The sequence below is a fragment of the Equus przewalskii genome, chromosome 15 (assembly GCF_037783145.1).
Source record: "Equus przewalskii isolate Varuska chromosome 15, EquPr2, whole genome shotgun sequence".
NCBI lineage: Eukaryota > Metazoa > Chordata > Mammalia > Perissodactyla > Equidae > Equus > Equus przewalskii.
The window spans coordinates 6,933,142-6,949,168 of record NC_091845.1 but is presented as its reverse complement, the minus strand read 5'-3'; the positions used below and the strand labels follow the sequence as shown (position 1 = coordinate 6,949,168).

The following is a 16,027-nucleotide window of genomic DNA, read 5'->3' as shown; positions in this document are numbered from 1 at the left end:
CTTATTTATCATATACATTATCCCTTTCAGTGTTGACGGTCTCCCCGCCCTTGGTCCGGCTGCAGTTCCAAAGGGAGGTCTCACAAGGAGCTGACACTCCAGGGCAGTCCCTGTCTGGGTGCCCTCCTCCCTTAGCCTCCAAAACACCACCAGCAGCCACCCTGCAAAAGGGGACAAACTATTCTAGATTAAAGACCACTAAAAGACACGACAACTAAAGGCAACGTGTGATCCGTAATTGAATCCCGAATTAAAAGAAAACCTCTACAGACGGCATTATTGAGTGTGAACATATATTGTATATTAGATTGCATCACTGCTACAACACATATAAAGAAAGAGAAAGTAAATGTGGCAGAATCTTAACGACTGATGAATCTAGCGAAGGATATGTGGGTGCTCACTGTACCAGTTATTCAGTGTTGCTGTAGATCTGAACTTTTTCCAAAATGAAAAGTTGGAGGGGAGGGAGAGGAAAATGGCAGGTGAGATTATCACCAAATTTGGATGGTATGTTTAGAACGTTCTAACTTAAAGTACAACCAACATGGGATGTTGGGAGCCCTCAAACAGTCTTACAAAAAAGCTGACACAGGGATATGAGGAGGAACCTGTGTGATGGAGAGGGACACGCCATACACATGAAGATGCCACAGGCAATGAAAATGTTGGTTTTAAATACTAGCCTCAAAATGAAAGCCACAAGGCAGACTGGACACGAGGCAGGTTGGACAACCCAAAATGCCCACTCTGAGCTGTGGGAGAGTTGCTTCCCATACTCTGTGCGGCTTGCCTAAAGGTGTGCAATAGCAGGATTTAAATAAATTCTTTTTAGAAGTTAACCACGGTTAAGGAGTCTTTTGACAATTGATAGTCCAAGGAGGTCATCTACTGAGAGACAATATGGGGAAAGGAAATTTGGGATAGCTCACCAAAGTCTTGAAGGTCATCCTAAAGAACCTGGCTTTTAACGTGTCGTCAAAAAGGAGCCAGAGCCACTGCCCACCAATAAACTTTGCCAAACAGGCTCTCAAGAAATACGTGCTGACTGCGGAGCACCATGGCCAGCAGCCCCTTCCAACAGCGGCTCCATTCCCAAAGCACATCCGTGTTACACGGCTAGCTCCTCAGGAACACGCAGCGTCTGTGCGTCCATCACCTGGTATAACCTCCTCTAAAGCTATCAGCCTAACACAAGTGAGGCAGTGTCGTTCCAACCAACATACAGGGATCGAGGGCTATTAGTGATGCAAGCCCAGAGTTATCACACACAACAAAACAAACACAATGGCTCTAATAGAAAATAGTCAGAAAACATTTTGGCTTTGGGAACTTTTTAGGTAGATTTGAGAAATAGCAGAAGTAGTAGACACTTGGGCAGAGATCTGTGTGCTTTCCTAGTATGAACACATCACTCTTTGGGTCAACTTCCACTCAAAAGAAATGCCTGGCCATGTCTCTGACCTGTGAGGTGCACCCACCTGATACCTTACCTTATGTCCACACTGGGATCAGAGCAAGATGCAAAAGGAGAAATATAGAGGAGTCGGGGAAGGGAGGAATTTCACTGATACAAGAAACTCTGCAGGCTTATTACTCAAAGTCAACATTGAGATAAGATCATTTGATCCAGAATAAACATCACAAGCAGGGCTAGGAATTCAGATTATAAACTGAGCATCTGCCAGGTACTAGGGATTTACATTTTTCTGTCTTAGGGCAGGTGGCGTGAGGAAAGGAAGGCAGTGGAGGTAGCAGTGGTGGGAATCTCTCTGTTCCAGCACGTTCCCTGAACTAAACATCAAGACTACAAGGAAAAAATGGAAGTACAATAAGTGGTGCCACTCAGAGTTTATCACATATTTGAAAGCAATTCTTATCATCTTTCCTAGTCAAAGGGAAGAACGTTTTGACAGTGCTCTCCTAGTGACTCATTTTCCATTCAAACATTGACTTAGCACCTACAGGATGTCAGGCACTGTGCTGGGTGTTAGCAGGACAGACATAAGCAGATTCAGCCCTTGTCCTGGAGGGACTTGCAGTTGGGGGGCGGGGGGGGGGGGGGGAGGTGTGCAGAGAGATGGGTGCACAATTACAGGCAAGTATCATCATTTTATACAAGGAAGTGTTCATCTCAAAGCAGAAGGAATTGCCACTTGCCAACAAAAGGAAGCAAGAAAAGTTACCAGGACAGGAGCGAGGGCATGTGGGCTCACCTCCACAAGGAAGCACCGGGGTCAGAGGCTCCTGGACACAGAGGTCTGTTCAGTGTTTCCAGGAGCCAACTGGGAGCCATGGAAGAATTCCAAGCAGAGAGTAAGACTTCAGAAACCTTCTTCTGAAGTGCCAAGATCGTAAACAGGTGCCGCCATGGAAATGGGGGTCTAAACTATGACCCAGGCCAGTAGCTACATGGAAAACATTTAGCAGGCTGATCCAGCAGGCTGCGGCGATGGATTAGATATGGGACATGAGACAAAGGTGGCAGGAGGCGACTTCCAGGGCAAATGGAAAGACAGTCGTCCCCATGAAGACGGGGGACAGACTTGGGAAAGTGCTGGAAGAAGAAAGGAGCTCCTAAGTCAATTCCAGTGAAACTTGAAGTGCTAAAGTTGGGGCACACAAACAATGTCTAGAAGGCAGACAGCTCCACAAAGGGTGTGAAGGTTTGGTCTCTGCTGGACACAAAGACTTGGGAATCATCCGCCCAGGGTGGTAATTCAAGCCACGAGCTGGCATGTGACTTCATGAGAAGGTCAGAGCCCTGAGAATGCCAGTAATGACAAGTCTCTGAAAGATCCTGAGTGGAGTGGCCACAGAAGGAGGAGGGGAACTGAAGAAAACAAGAAAGGTACATGGAAACCAAGGAAAAGACTTACAAGGAAGAGAAAGTCAAATAAGATAAGAAATCGCAAGTTTCCTCCTAGATCTGGTGGTTAGAGGGTCACGAGGAAGAGAAGGGTCATTAAAAGTGTCAGTAGGGATCAAAGCACTGGACTGGGGAGCAGACATGGAGGTGGAGATAATCTGCTCTCTAGAAACAGCTCAGAGGGAAGGAGAGGTAGGGATGGAAAACAAGGTCAAGAGAGGACAGGGCCTCAGCTCCCTCAGTTTCTCTGGCCTCAGTGAATTTCCCCGAAAGTTCCAAGCATGAAACATGGCACCCAACAACCCCAAATGAAGGAATTACACAATCGTTTCATTACAAGAGTTAAGCTGTACAGCACCAGAGCTTTGTGAGTCTGAACATTCACAAGAGAATTTTGAAACCAAAGAAAATGTTCATTTTGTTAGGCAAGTATGTTCGCTGGAATATTCCTAATAGGTCTCATGAAAAAGGGATAAAGGATTCCCCAGCCAGTTACATTTGAGAAACCCCAGGCTACACAATGTTTCTGTACATCAGACTTCTCAAAGCCTGACATGTGCTAATGTACACGAGCAGACACAGAAGGCCAGGCTGGGTACTTCCCAAACTTGGGCCAGGGAACACTTTTTTTCCTTAGAGCATTGTGAGGTAAGAGTGTTCTGAAACAATCTATGGACAGTGGTGCCTGGCATCCCTGCGGGGAGGGGTGTCACTTCGGTGGTCACATGCAGGTGAGGACATTACTCCCACCGAGTTAGAAAACTCCATAACCATTCCTTGATGGGTTCAACGACAAGGAGAGATTAGGGAAGCAAAGAGGTTTCAGCTCTCAGAGCTGCTTCCAGAGTGACCTGACCTAGTGAGAGTTGGTTTGTTTCTTCCACTTGGCCTGGATCCCGTTTCTAGAGCTGCTTTCCATGTGGATCCATTAGCTGTATTTCTTAGGTGTCTTCAAGGAAGGGAAGGCAAGAGGTGGGATAAGTTAGAGGAGAAGACGGCAGCGAAATTTGTTTTCTTCTCTTCTGCAGTACATTTTGCCTCTGTCGGGGACTACGAAGGCTTGGATCCAGAATTCAGATCCCTTGTTTGGCAACGTTTCTAGCTACTGCCAGACCCAGAACATTGCTGCAACATTAAGTTCTCTAATTATGCTTGGAGACAATCTGTGAAGAAATTTCAAAATGAAGAAGGGGGGTTGCAGGGGAGAGTGAGTGTGTGAGTGTGTGTGTGTGTGTGTGCACGTGCGTGTGCATGTGTGTGTGCGTGTGTGTGCACGTGCTGTGCATGTGTGTGTGCGTGTGTGTGTTTACCCAAAGATTTAGCAAAGAAGATAGAGAGCAAGTACTGGCATTTATTAAATAAAAGCTACACTAGACACAGAACGCGGGGCTTGTCAACTACCTCGCCACGTTCCAGCTGCATTTACAAGCAACATCCTAAAGGAAAACAAAAGAACCATCAACACTCGCACACAGGCACATTTCTTAGCATTCCTCTTTCTGGTCCTCAATCAAATCTACTAAAGTGACAGCACTTTCTATGCTCTCAGGACAGACTGGCTTTGTGTTGCAACAAGAAGAGGTCTGTGTGGTCATAAAGCAACATCAAGATTAACCCTCTAACTATGTATAAAAATAGCTGCCGTTTGTGTTCCCAGAGCAGAAGCATCTTCATGCAAACAGCACTCCAAAAGGAGCTTAAGTGCGCAGAAAATCGGGGTAGGCGGGGGAAACAGCCCAATCCTGTGTTGGTTAGTTTCCTCAACTTTTGAATAAAATGCTTTTGAATATCCATAAACCTAAAAACACTCCTTTTTTCGATTTTAGTGTGCTGTTTTAAAAAGTGACTTTACACATGGCTAACGAAAGTTCTCTGACATATCTCCGCTGTTCTTGAATTCCTCTCTAGGAAAAAAGTTCCCTTTTCAAGGTTCTCGTCCCACTTTTATAACCTCTGTGATATGGACGAGCACCACAAAGGTGCCCCTTGCAGACTAGAACAGATGAATGATGAGCTTTGTTCTGCTTCCTTGACTCTTGGCACCCTTGGCATTCCTTCACCCTGTGTGTTATTTGGCCAGAAAAACATCAGTAGCAGGATGGTTATCTGCCTTTCCAGCTCTCTGCAAAGACTCTTAAGGCAAAAACGATGCCTGCTGGGAAAAGGCTGATGTCAGCTCTTAAGAGCACAGCTCCCTGCTTGGATAAGGAGGTCTTTGTTTTCGGCTGAACTGTGAAAATGAGAAAATGCCTCTAGCCTGACAAACAAGAAACCCACACAACACAGGTCAGGCCTGTGACCTTTATTTAAAGGTACCACACTTCATTAGCAAAACACGCGCATGTAACACACAGATGAGCCTTTAACGTCACACAGGAGCAGCCACAAAAAAAACAGTTTCGTTTCTATCCCTGTTAAGGCTGACCCACAGCTCCGGCCAACGAGTAAGGGGCACAGTCAGCCTCAGAGAAGCAGTTCTTAGGCTGTACCTCCCTCTGTGAAACGTTGAGTAAAGAGCCAGGCTCCTTGCTATTTTTTAAAGTAAATATACATACTCACGGTACATTGGGGGGATTAAAAAAAATCCTAATTTAACAACATCTCAGTTTCTGAGTTAGTTACTTAGGAAAACTAAAATTCAGCCTATAAAATATCCTCTTAGATCCCCAGAACACTTACAAGATCGTGTGTGAAAGTGAAGAACAATAGAGAATTTTGGGGCTAAAATTTCCCAAGTTTGAACGACGCCAAGAAGGATGTGGGAGAAAAAGAGAGAAAGCACATAGTTCGAGGGATTCTATTTCAAGAGTCTTTGATTTACGAAATCTGGAGAGAAAAAAATATGTGTCTTCATATACTTAAAGCAAATTTTAAAAGACTCCAGTTTGAATCTTTTAGACTAAGGTTACTATTGACCTGTGCCACTAACTTAAAATTGGTCAGAGATTTTAAACGAGAACTAAAACAATTTAAAAAGCACTTTCCTGACCACGAAGAGAACCCCTGCTTTTCCTTGGAGGGTTCTCGCCTGTCCAGAGACACCATTTCCAGCCTCTCCCGGGGAGAGCGAGCAGCGGCTCTTGCTTTCACTGCCTCCGAAGGCAACCAGCGCTGTGCTGGGAGGCTTTCATCTGGGTGGTACTCTTAGTTACTGAGGACCTTCACGCCCTTCCGCCCCCCCATGCTCATTACTGTGTGCTAAAATGAACAGTGTCCACCTCTCATCTCCAAAACATCCATCAACTGTGTTTTGACAGTGCTTAAATAGCAGGTCATCCAAAACTATAAGGTGTGAAGGTCCTGTATCAACTGACTCATGGCTGCCGGATATGTACTCTACTAATATAAATGTAACGTGGTTGCTAACAGCACTGGCTCTAGGAACAGACAGCCTGGGTTTTGATTCCTGGCTCTGTTACCTACTAGCGAGCTATGTGACCTTGAACAAGTTATAGAACCTCTCTGAGCCTCAGATTTTTCATCTGTAAAAGAAGGATAATCATAGTGTCCACGTCATAGGGTTGTGAGGACGCAAAGAGATCAGGCCCATAGAACACTTAGCACAATGCTCAGTACACAATAAGGCTCAGTAAATAGTCGCTGTTATTAGTAAGTCCTGATACAAAGGCTCTCGTGATCCTCCAGGTGCTGGCAATCCTGACCTGTCACCATTCTCAGTGATGAAAAGTCCACCCCTCCCTAAGGCTTCTGCAGACATGAACACGATAAGAACATGCTCCGTCTATAAATATGTATTACTTTCGCCTTACAAAGTCTCAGTTGCTAGTAGAGTCAAGGTACTAAATAACTCAACTTTTCAATTTCCTCTGGGTCCAGTTTTAATTTGAAATGAGGAAGTGCCTTCTCCACTTTCATGGAGCTTGTGGAATACACAGTCTCTTGATGAGCAGGTCCATATGCGTCCAAACTGAGGGTACTAAAGAGATACAAAAACACAGAGGCACCAAAAGGAGGGCGACAATGTTGCCAAGGATGATGCACAGATACCACAACTTGCAGATCCCCCAGACACCTGAGGGACCATTTATACAACCAACTCCACTGCGAAAAACAAACGAAACCCAGAGGAAAACCCCGAAACCCAGTTAAGCCAGTAATCAATGAATTTTTTTACTGAGTTTCTATTATTTATGCCCAGCACTTGATTTCAAAGACTTCCTCCAACCTTTCGTCAAGCTGAAAGAATTACCGGTTTTGAGTTTGTCTGTTTTTCCCTCTTTCTATTCACCTGCCTCGGGGGAAGAGTGAAATGACTAGGGCCAAGGGGGAAAAAAAAAAAAAAGAAAATGAGAACGGGGGTTGAGGGAAGAAGCAAGCAAAGGAGAAAGAAGGAAGACAGAGAGGAGGACAAAGGAAAGAGAAGTCCCCAAGACTGGACAGTGCACTCAAGGATAAACCAGAAGTGGCTACATCAGACTTGAGGAAAAACTTCAAAGGAATGACCACAGAAGCAACGACAACAACAGTGCACACATTGCACACCAGGACAGTGTTTCCAAGGAGCACCACCAGGGAGGCATGTTTTCCTTCCCGGGCCCCCTCCTCATGCAGTGTGGATTGTCAGCTCAGGCTGTGGTAAAGGCAGCTGGTCACAGCACAAGACTAGTGACCATGGCTTTGATCTCAGCGTGAGCTTACAGGTTTTGCCCTGTTCTGAGGCCAGGGCCACTACTTTGCAAACGTATACCACTGATCAAAAAGAGGACGCCTCCTCCAACCAGAACACGAGCTCAGAGTGCACATTCTCTGGATGGTGGGTCTCATTCAGCTCAACACACAAAGTCTTTAGCACCAGCCATGTGCTGGACACTGGACGGGTCAAGTGTCATCCTAACTACATGATGTCCATCTTTAAGCTGAGTAATCCTGTCTCAGGTAAGATACGGCCGTGGCATAATCAAATGATCATTGGTTTTGGTGTCACACAGCAGGGTTAACCCCAGTTCCATCACTCTGGACACATTATCCTCTCCAAGCCTCAATTTCTGCTTCTGTGAAATAGAGCCTACACATGCATGCGCACACACACCACCCCCATGTTAAAGGGACACATTTATTGTGAGGGTTAAACGAGATGATATACGTAAAGTGTCTAGCATGGACCAGAACATAGTAAGCACTCAGTGCATCTTCCCTTCCCCTCACAGGCGACTGGGCAAACAGTTCAACTGCACATCCCTTCTAGAAACCTTCACACACACACACCCAGTTGGAAACCGCTTCATTTCCAAAAGTTACCTTAGACTGTCCTCCCCAGCACAGAACTCTCACCAGCGCCCACCAGCCAAGCAGCCTAGAGTAAGTCTCAAAACCAAGAGGAATTTAGCATGCTGTTACACCGCATCAATTGTTAGCCTTCAAAAGTTTTCACTGTATTACAAATGCACAACATTATCCACTGCAGCATTATCAGTATTACAAAATATTAGAAATTTACCTCAATGTTCAAACACAGGGGATTGGCAGAATGAACTGTGCCACATGCACGCAGTGGAGTGATATACAGCTGTAAACAGGATGAGGAACGGGCCTGAAAAGATTTCTGCAATATACTGCTCAACCAAAACCCCAGAGCTCAAATGAGCATATAAAGTATGCTACCTTATGTGTAACAAAGAAGGCGAAATGAGAAAACATCCTACTTTAACAAAAAAGAATCATGAGATAGATAATGCTCCTGGGGGGGTGGGGGGGTGTCAATGAGAGAGACAAGGAAGGGAATAACACTTTCTCTAAGTACTTTTTAATATAGTTTGATTTTTTCTTTCAGTTTCATTGAGATAGAATCAACACACTGCACTGTGTAAGTTGGTTAAGGTATACAGCATAATGACTTGACTTATTTATATTGCAAAATGATTACATAGTTTTAACTTTTAATAGGTTTGTTTTTTAAAACAGCGTGGGCATAGCAATTCTGAAACTGAAGGACTGAACAATAAGTAAATGTGTTGACGTTGCTGGGAACCAGGGAGACACAAATAGGGAATGGGTGTGGGCAAGGACAAACTCCGTGGGGCTGGACTAGAACTGGAGTGTTAACATGAACGCATGATTTCCCATCTCTTTCCACTGAAAGGCCTAGAAACAGTGCTATTCAACAGAACTTTCTGTGATGGCAGAAATGTTCTGTATCTGTGCTACCCACTGCAGTAGCCACTAGTTACATGTGGCTACTGAGCTTAAAATGTGGCTAGTGCAACTGAGGAGCTGAATTTTTAATTTTATTTTTACATGTGAATTGCCACACGCAGCTGGTGTCTACCATATTAGACAATTCTAGTGTAAAGTCAATGACACCACAGTAATACCTAGCACCCAGATCTTGGCTTCTACGTAATATTCCCCAAGAAAAGGAACCAGGGTCCCCTTGAGAAATGGCTGATTCCACGACTGGGGCAGGTAGATTATAAGATGAGTATCTTGTTTGCAGGAAAAGAAGAAGGTGCTGGGGGAAAAAAAAAGAAGCGTGTAACAAGGACCCAGGAGCCAGTTGAAGCGGCTATCTGCCAAATCAGGGACAGCTACAACTCACTGAATAAAATAGGAATCCATGAGTCCATATGGATGACAGATAGACAGACAGGGGAAAGGGAGAGCTCTTCCTGACCACAGCACACGTGAACACACAGGGACACAGAAACAATTACTCATTGACATTTCCTCGAGATGAATCCCACCCTCGCCCCACTCTCCGCCTCATATCTTAATCCACTCTCTAAGTGGCAGATAGAGTACTTTTCAGCTTCCAAAGAAGACATTCATGTCCCTATCACTTTTCTTAGGGAACAAGAAGAACAACAAATTTATTTCTCGGGGTCACCATTTCAACAAGAAAGTGAATAAAGAGTTCAAATGACCCAGGCTAGAAGAGGCTGGACTAAGAGCCCAGGAATTCTCAATTTCTAAGTTGTGGAGAAATCACTAAGGAAACCTCTCTTCTTCCTCCTCCTCCTTCCCAAATCAAATCAGATAAAATTTAGTCACACTCTGTAGCTTCCTGCTCTGGCTCAGAGCCACTCAATCTCACCATCTCTCCAGCGGAAAATATCTCCATGTGATAGCTGTAATGAAATGCAGCCAGAGCATGCATCTTTGAGACCCTCTTAGCTAGCCATCAAAACTGTTTTTCAGTAACACTCCTCCTCCCAGAATTACTGTGATTTCTTTAGTGATAAAATAAGCAAAACACATTTTCATTACACAACATTAACATGTTCTAAGAAGATAAGGAGCAAAAGCCATTTTGTAATCTCCTTAAAGAGACAAATATACTAGACCGTTCTTTTCCTAAAAATTATGAATCTGTAATTTGTTACAGAAAATGTCTTAGACATATAAATACAAAGGAGGGAACACATTATTGCTCAAACAGGTAACATTTATTTCATCAACTCAAACAACCGTACTAAGTACCCTACAACACAAAGAAGTAAGAGATGCAGCATGTGAAATCTGTCATCTGGCCCTTAGAAAACACCATAGAAACACTGGTAATGTTACTGAAATGAATTGGTGAACGAGTGACACCAGAAGGAACTGACCACGTGTCCTCCTTCAGTCCACGGAGTCTGGCCCAGAGGGGTGCTGCTGTTTCTATTTTCCTCAAAGTTTGCAGGATGACGTCAATTGCGAGTTGCATGTGAAATCTAGCAATTCTATTATTTACACTTTAAATTATTTATAGTGTCATCACAGACCTGTACTTCAAGGTCATATCTGGAAACACCCAAGGAGTTAAAAATCATTTTCTAAATGCTGTAACATTCTAATAATACCAGTGACTGAAGCTGAGTGCTTACTATCTACCAGATGCTGCACTAAAGGCTTCCAGTGATCCTACGAGGAAGGAGCAATGGTTACTCCCAGAGAGATGAAGACGCTGGGATCTGAGCCCAGACATGCTGCCTAAGTGCACACACTCGCACACATTAAATTCAGCGTAACAGTATTCTCGTTCTCTATCATCGTTACCCATATCTGAATAATGGACTTACTAATAATAAAAGTAAGAGCTGCCATCAGCTGAGTACTGTACTGTGCCAAACTCCTCACGTATTTCAACTCAAATGTTCACAACAGTTCTATCCATGAACCATTATCATTACCATTTTACAAATAAGGGTATCGGGCCCAGATAAATTAAGTGGGAGTCCAAGGTTCCACAGCTGGTGAGTGGCAGAATTAGGATCTAAACTAAGGTATGTTTGATGACAAAACATACTGTCTCAGGGCCGCCTCCCTCTTCCTTCCAAAAAAAAAAAAAAAAGACCAAATGTCTCTTATTTGGGTTTGGGGAAGAGACGATGTGAGAGAAGAAGAAATTCCTAGTAAGAAAACAATGAACTGCAAACAGCTGAGCGCCCAGGATCTCAACGATGAGCCTCTCCCTGAGCCTCTCCCATTTGCGAGGGCTCATTGTTTGCAGGGCCTTGTTGCTGGATTCCTGATTGTAGCAAATTCCAGGGCTCGAGACTGCGGGCTCAGCCTCTGACTAACACTACAGCGATTTATTTGAGGATAAATACCTCTGTCAGTGTGTCTTATGACTGAACACAACAGTCCAAGCAGGCTGGAATGCGTGGAATGCCGAGGACTGCCGGCGCTGAGGCAGCAAAGGGCTACCTCGAGCTGCACAAGGTCTCTCCTCCAATGAGGAAACAGGAACTCTCTGAGCTTCCCGTTCCTGCCGGAGAGAGCAGCATCCTCAGAACCAGAACTGGGGAAGCTGAGCATTGTGAATACTTACAAAACATTAATTCACAGTTGGGGAACAGGCTTGGGAAAGATAAGGAGAAAAGGAGCGGGACTTTTTTACCTGGACATGCAAAACTACTCCTTCCAATAATCAGGGCTCCCTCACCCCTGCTGACAAGACCCCAGACTCTGATAATACCAACTGGCGACACAATTGCCAGAGCAGACTCTCCAGACAGCTGGCTGGCTGTCTCCAAGTCCTGAAAACATGTGAAAAAGCATTCCACTCCCTTCGCAAGGCATGCATGTGTTGGAAGAGTGCACAGGGGAAGCCAGAATATAGTGCACAGAAGCAAGCTGTTTCCCAAATATAAACACAGTAATGGTGCACAGATTAAGAGAACTTTCATTTCAACCCCTTCATTTCACAAATAAGGAAACTGAGACCCAGAAAGTTATAGCAACTCAAGTAATGATTGTAGAGTGTTGGTGGCAGATTGAGAACCAGCACCCAGGTCCCCTGGCCCCAAGACTGGTTCTGCAATGGCGGGAACAGGCTCCCAGATCAGATGTGACGAGCAGCACCTTATCATAAACACAAAAGGCCATCTTTCCTGCTTTGGGAGGGTCTCATGTTACACTGTGAACACGCAAGTTGGGAATTAATACTACAATTCTGGACTCCTAAGTAAAACATTTTGCAGAAGTCAGCTTAGGTGCTAACCTTTCCTTCCATCTCCCAGGCACGTAAAGACATTCACCAAGGATTGATTCTCCTAACAACAGTCAGTGGGGTACAGGCAAGAAAAGGCAAAGTTTTCAGACAACCACCCAAGAAGCTCTAAGGGAAAGTCAATGCCCGTGGGGAAAACACGCGAATGGCCACACAAGGAAGCTGGAAAGAAGGAAGATGTCATCTCTCCACGAGTTATTACAATCAGCTCAATGCCCCCTCCTGGCAGATGAGCACTAATCCTCCTTTCACTTCATGGGCGGCACAAAGTTGCAAGAGAAATACGGCCCCGGCATTGAGTACGTGAAAGTCAGAATCAGAGCGCCCACACTTCAGAAAGAGGGAACTTACAGATGAGGGTTGAAGATGCGACTCATCTTGGAAGCATGGTCGTTTTCACAGTCCAGGTCATCGTCCCCTTGCTCCACGCTGAACTTCCTCTTGCTGGGACTGATGGGCGGGGGGCCTGTGCGGTGACTGGTGAGGGCAGACGCCACAGGGAGGGTGTGCATCCTGGGCTCGCCCCTGAGAGCAGCTTCACCTACGCAAAGAGAGATGATGCAGTCACCAAGCAGGAGAAACGCCGCCACCTCAGCCCCCGCCCCCCCGCCCCGGCTCCCCCCGCCTGCCTGACCCCTTGCAAAACTACTCCCAGTGGAAAGTTTCTGGCAGCATGACGGGCTGCCTGCCATTCTCAGCACACGGTCCGAGCACAAGCTTAGCTGCCAAGCATGAGACATTTTACATGAACGTGCTTTTCTAGCACAATAACTCTTTTTCTCCCCCCAGCTTTATGGAGATATAACTGACATAGAACATTGTGTCAGTTTAAGGTGTACAACATATTGATTTACTGCATTTAGACACTGCAAAATGATTGCCCCCCCATAGCGTCAGCTAACACCTCCATCACGTCACATAATCACCATTTCTTCAATAACTCTTTAGGGTAGCGTTTAAAATTAAAAGTTGCAATAAAGTAACAGAGGGGAAAAAGCATTGACCATAAACCATCTCAAAAGTTAATTTAAAACCTTAAAGGTCTTTAGATTTATGGGTATTCAACCCCATACCTGTAAGAGAATGACCTAACCCAGGGTTCATTAGAACGCGACGCCAAACTCACTTTTCTTGCTTGTTACATTTTTATTACATGTTTGGTATGTTATTTTTTTTAAAGAATGAGGAAAATTTATGGGTTAATAATTCACATATTTGCCCACAAAGTTAAAAGAAATAAAAATACATTTGTTTAATGGGAAATAAACATGTTATTCTTACAGTCCACTAAAAATGGCACACTAAAAATATTATGATTGTGACCAGCACAAAGTTTCTGCATATAACTTGTCGCGAGCTTAACACACAGGAGCAGTTCAAAACATTTTTCAAATTAGAGTTCACATTTTCATCTGATTCGACATCTTGGTATTTTTCATTCCTGTTTTAAAAAGGTTTTGTGCCAGGCGATAACTTTGTGCCTCATTATGAGTTAAAATAAGCATGATCCTTTATTATAATAAACATTGTACACCTTCTGAAATTTATAAACAAAGGTAATAATTACTTTAAGAGAAAACCTCAAACCTTCTAAGTCATATGGGGGGAAACCTAAATTTTTCGCAAATAATAACCCTTTTGTTGTGCTGCTCATATTGGTCTCCAAGGCCTGACCAATTTTGTTTCCACGTGGTCACAATTTGAGAGTAATATTAGGATAAAGTCAACTTCATCTGAGGCCTTGTGGTACCTAAGAAAGGAAATCTTTGTCTGCCACCACTCATTTTCCTATCATCACAGATGTGTGGACAGTGTTAACAGTCGTCTGCTTCTTACGCATATGACAAATACGGTTTTGTTAGGGAAAGGAGGGAGGGAAAAAACCTTCTTGAATGTTTACCAGGAAAAAATAAAAAATTTGCCAGTTTAGTCACCAAGATATAAACTAGCAAATATACAGTGACCCATAATACACCTCCAGGCAGGATTTCTTTTAGGGATTTTGGCCCCAAAGCAAACTGGAACTTTCCATTCTAAATGAAATACCTAAAAAACAGACCCTATGCTGGCCTGCTACACTCAGAAATTCAGAAGGATTCTGGTTGACCTCTACTTCCTGCTTAGTGATTTTTGGTTTAAAAAAACAAACAAACAAAAGCAGTGCTAAGATTTATACCTCGATAAATTAGAAAATACTCTTTGCAAATATGATCCTCCCTTCTACTCTCCTCCCCCACGGAGGGAAGAGGCGGTTTCCAATGGAAAGATCAAGAGCCCAGCTGACTGCTGGAGCACTCTGATGATACCCCAGGAACTCAGCAACTGCAAATCAAACCTCAGCAACAAGGCACAGAGCCACAGCGCCCTCCGCCCAGCGCCTCCCCACAGCCTTGGCAGGACAGCAGGATGAGGGGAGCTCGGGCTCTGTGTGGACCCCTGGGTTTTGGGAGCCACTTCATCAGATGCCAGATGTGTGGCAACCGCAGTTGCCATGGAACACCACCACCACAGCAACAAATTCAAATCACTCCAAAATAGAAGAGTCACTCCTCACAGCAGCAGACACTGTTACACAAAAAGCAAAACTCCCGGGGTGAAAAGAACACGCCCACTCCACCCCCCAATTTCCATCCTTGTTCAAGTTCTCGCACTTGTTTGCATTTTAAGTTTATCAAATGGATGCACCGCTTATCTTCAAGACTGAATTGCTGAAGCCTAACAGAGAAAGAAGAAAGTCCACAGGAATTCTTTGAGAACACCGAGGATCTCTCATCTGGGGGGGCAAAGGACCCACAGAGGAACCACAGGTGGTCCTTCTCCCCCAGGGGCTGCGATATAACTCTACGAGACCCCCTAGAGGTGAGACCCCCTAGAGATGATGGGGACATGCATGTTGCTAGTGCTGGAAGGGCCCTTGTACACGTAGATTCCCTCACTGGACAGAAGAGAAAACTGTGCCCTCAAACTGGGGTGACCTACTCAGCGTCACACAGTTAACAGGGCAACTTGGGGCAAGAACCCACGCCCTCTGCCTACCAGACAAACACCTCCCACTAAACCCTGTGCAAGCTCCACAGAGGGCTTAGAGCAAGGAACTAGGGGCAGAAGGAAAAGAACCCACAGTCAGAAGGGTAGAAACAGGTCTGGTCTGTTCTGTGCCTTCATTGATCCTTAGCCCTCCACCCTAAGGACCCCCCAGCACAACATCTTGTATTGTAGAGCAGGATTTGTTGTTATTATTGTGCATATGGCACAGGAAGATTAAAATTATTGTAGTAAAACTGAGGCGAACATTTGGTCTGGGAGTCAAGACACTTGGAGGACACACTCCCTTTATTTAGGATTAGATGAATATGGGCAAGCACTTCCCCTCTAAGGCCTCCATATAGTGAGGGGACGGACTCGCCAATATCTAACCTTCCTTCAGCCCTTAGAATCAGTTATCCAATTCTATGATCCACAATCCTGCAATAGATCAAGTAACCAACCAACCAAGATTTACTACGAAATTACGACGTCTGTAATACCAAACTAAGGCAGCAAAGCCCAAAGGATGTACCTCAGATGTTACACGTTTACAAAAAGAGGTGAATCCATGATGAAATAAATTTGGAAACCATGAGATTAAACAATTTTCACAGGAGCTTCTTAACTACCGGCTTTCTCGTCTTCTAATGCACGTCAGTCTCCAAGACTGACACACAGCT

At 44.6% G+C, this 16,027-nt stretch overlaps 1 protein-coding gene across 7 annotated transcripts in view; it reads right to left on the bottom strand.

Moving 5' to 3' along the window:
- VGLL4 (vestigial like family member 4) overlaps positions 1 to 16,027 on the bottom strand; it is a 141,540-nt gene that overhangs the window by 27,016 nt on the left and 98,497 nt on the right. For all 7 annotated transcript variants that reach the window (XM_070574760.1, XM_070574757.1, XM_070574762.1 and 4 more), the window contains one exon: positions 12,672 to 12,861. In XM_070574760.1, the coding sequence (XP_070430861.1) occupies positions 12,672 to 12,861 (190 nt within the window). The remainder of the gene's footprint in view (positions 1 to 12,671; positions 12,862 to 16,027) is intronic.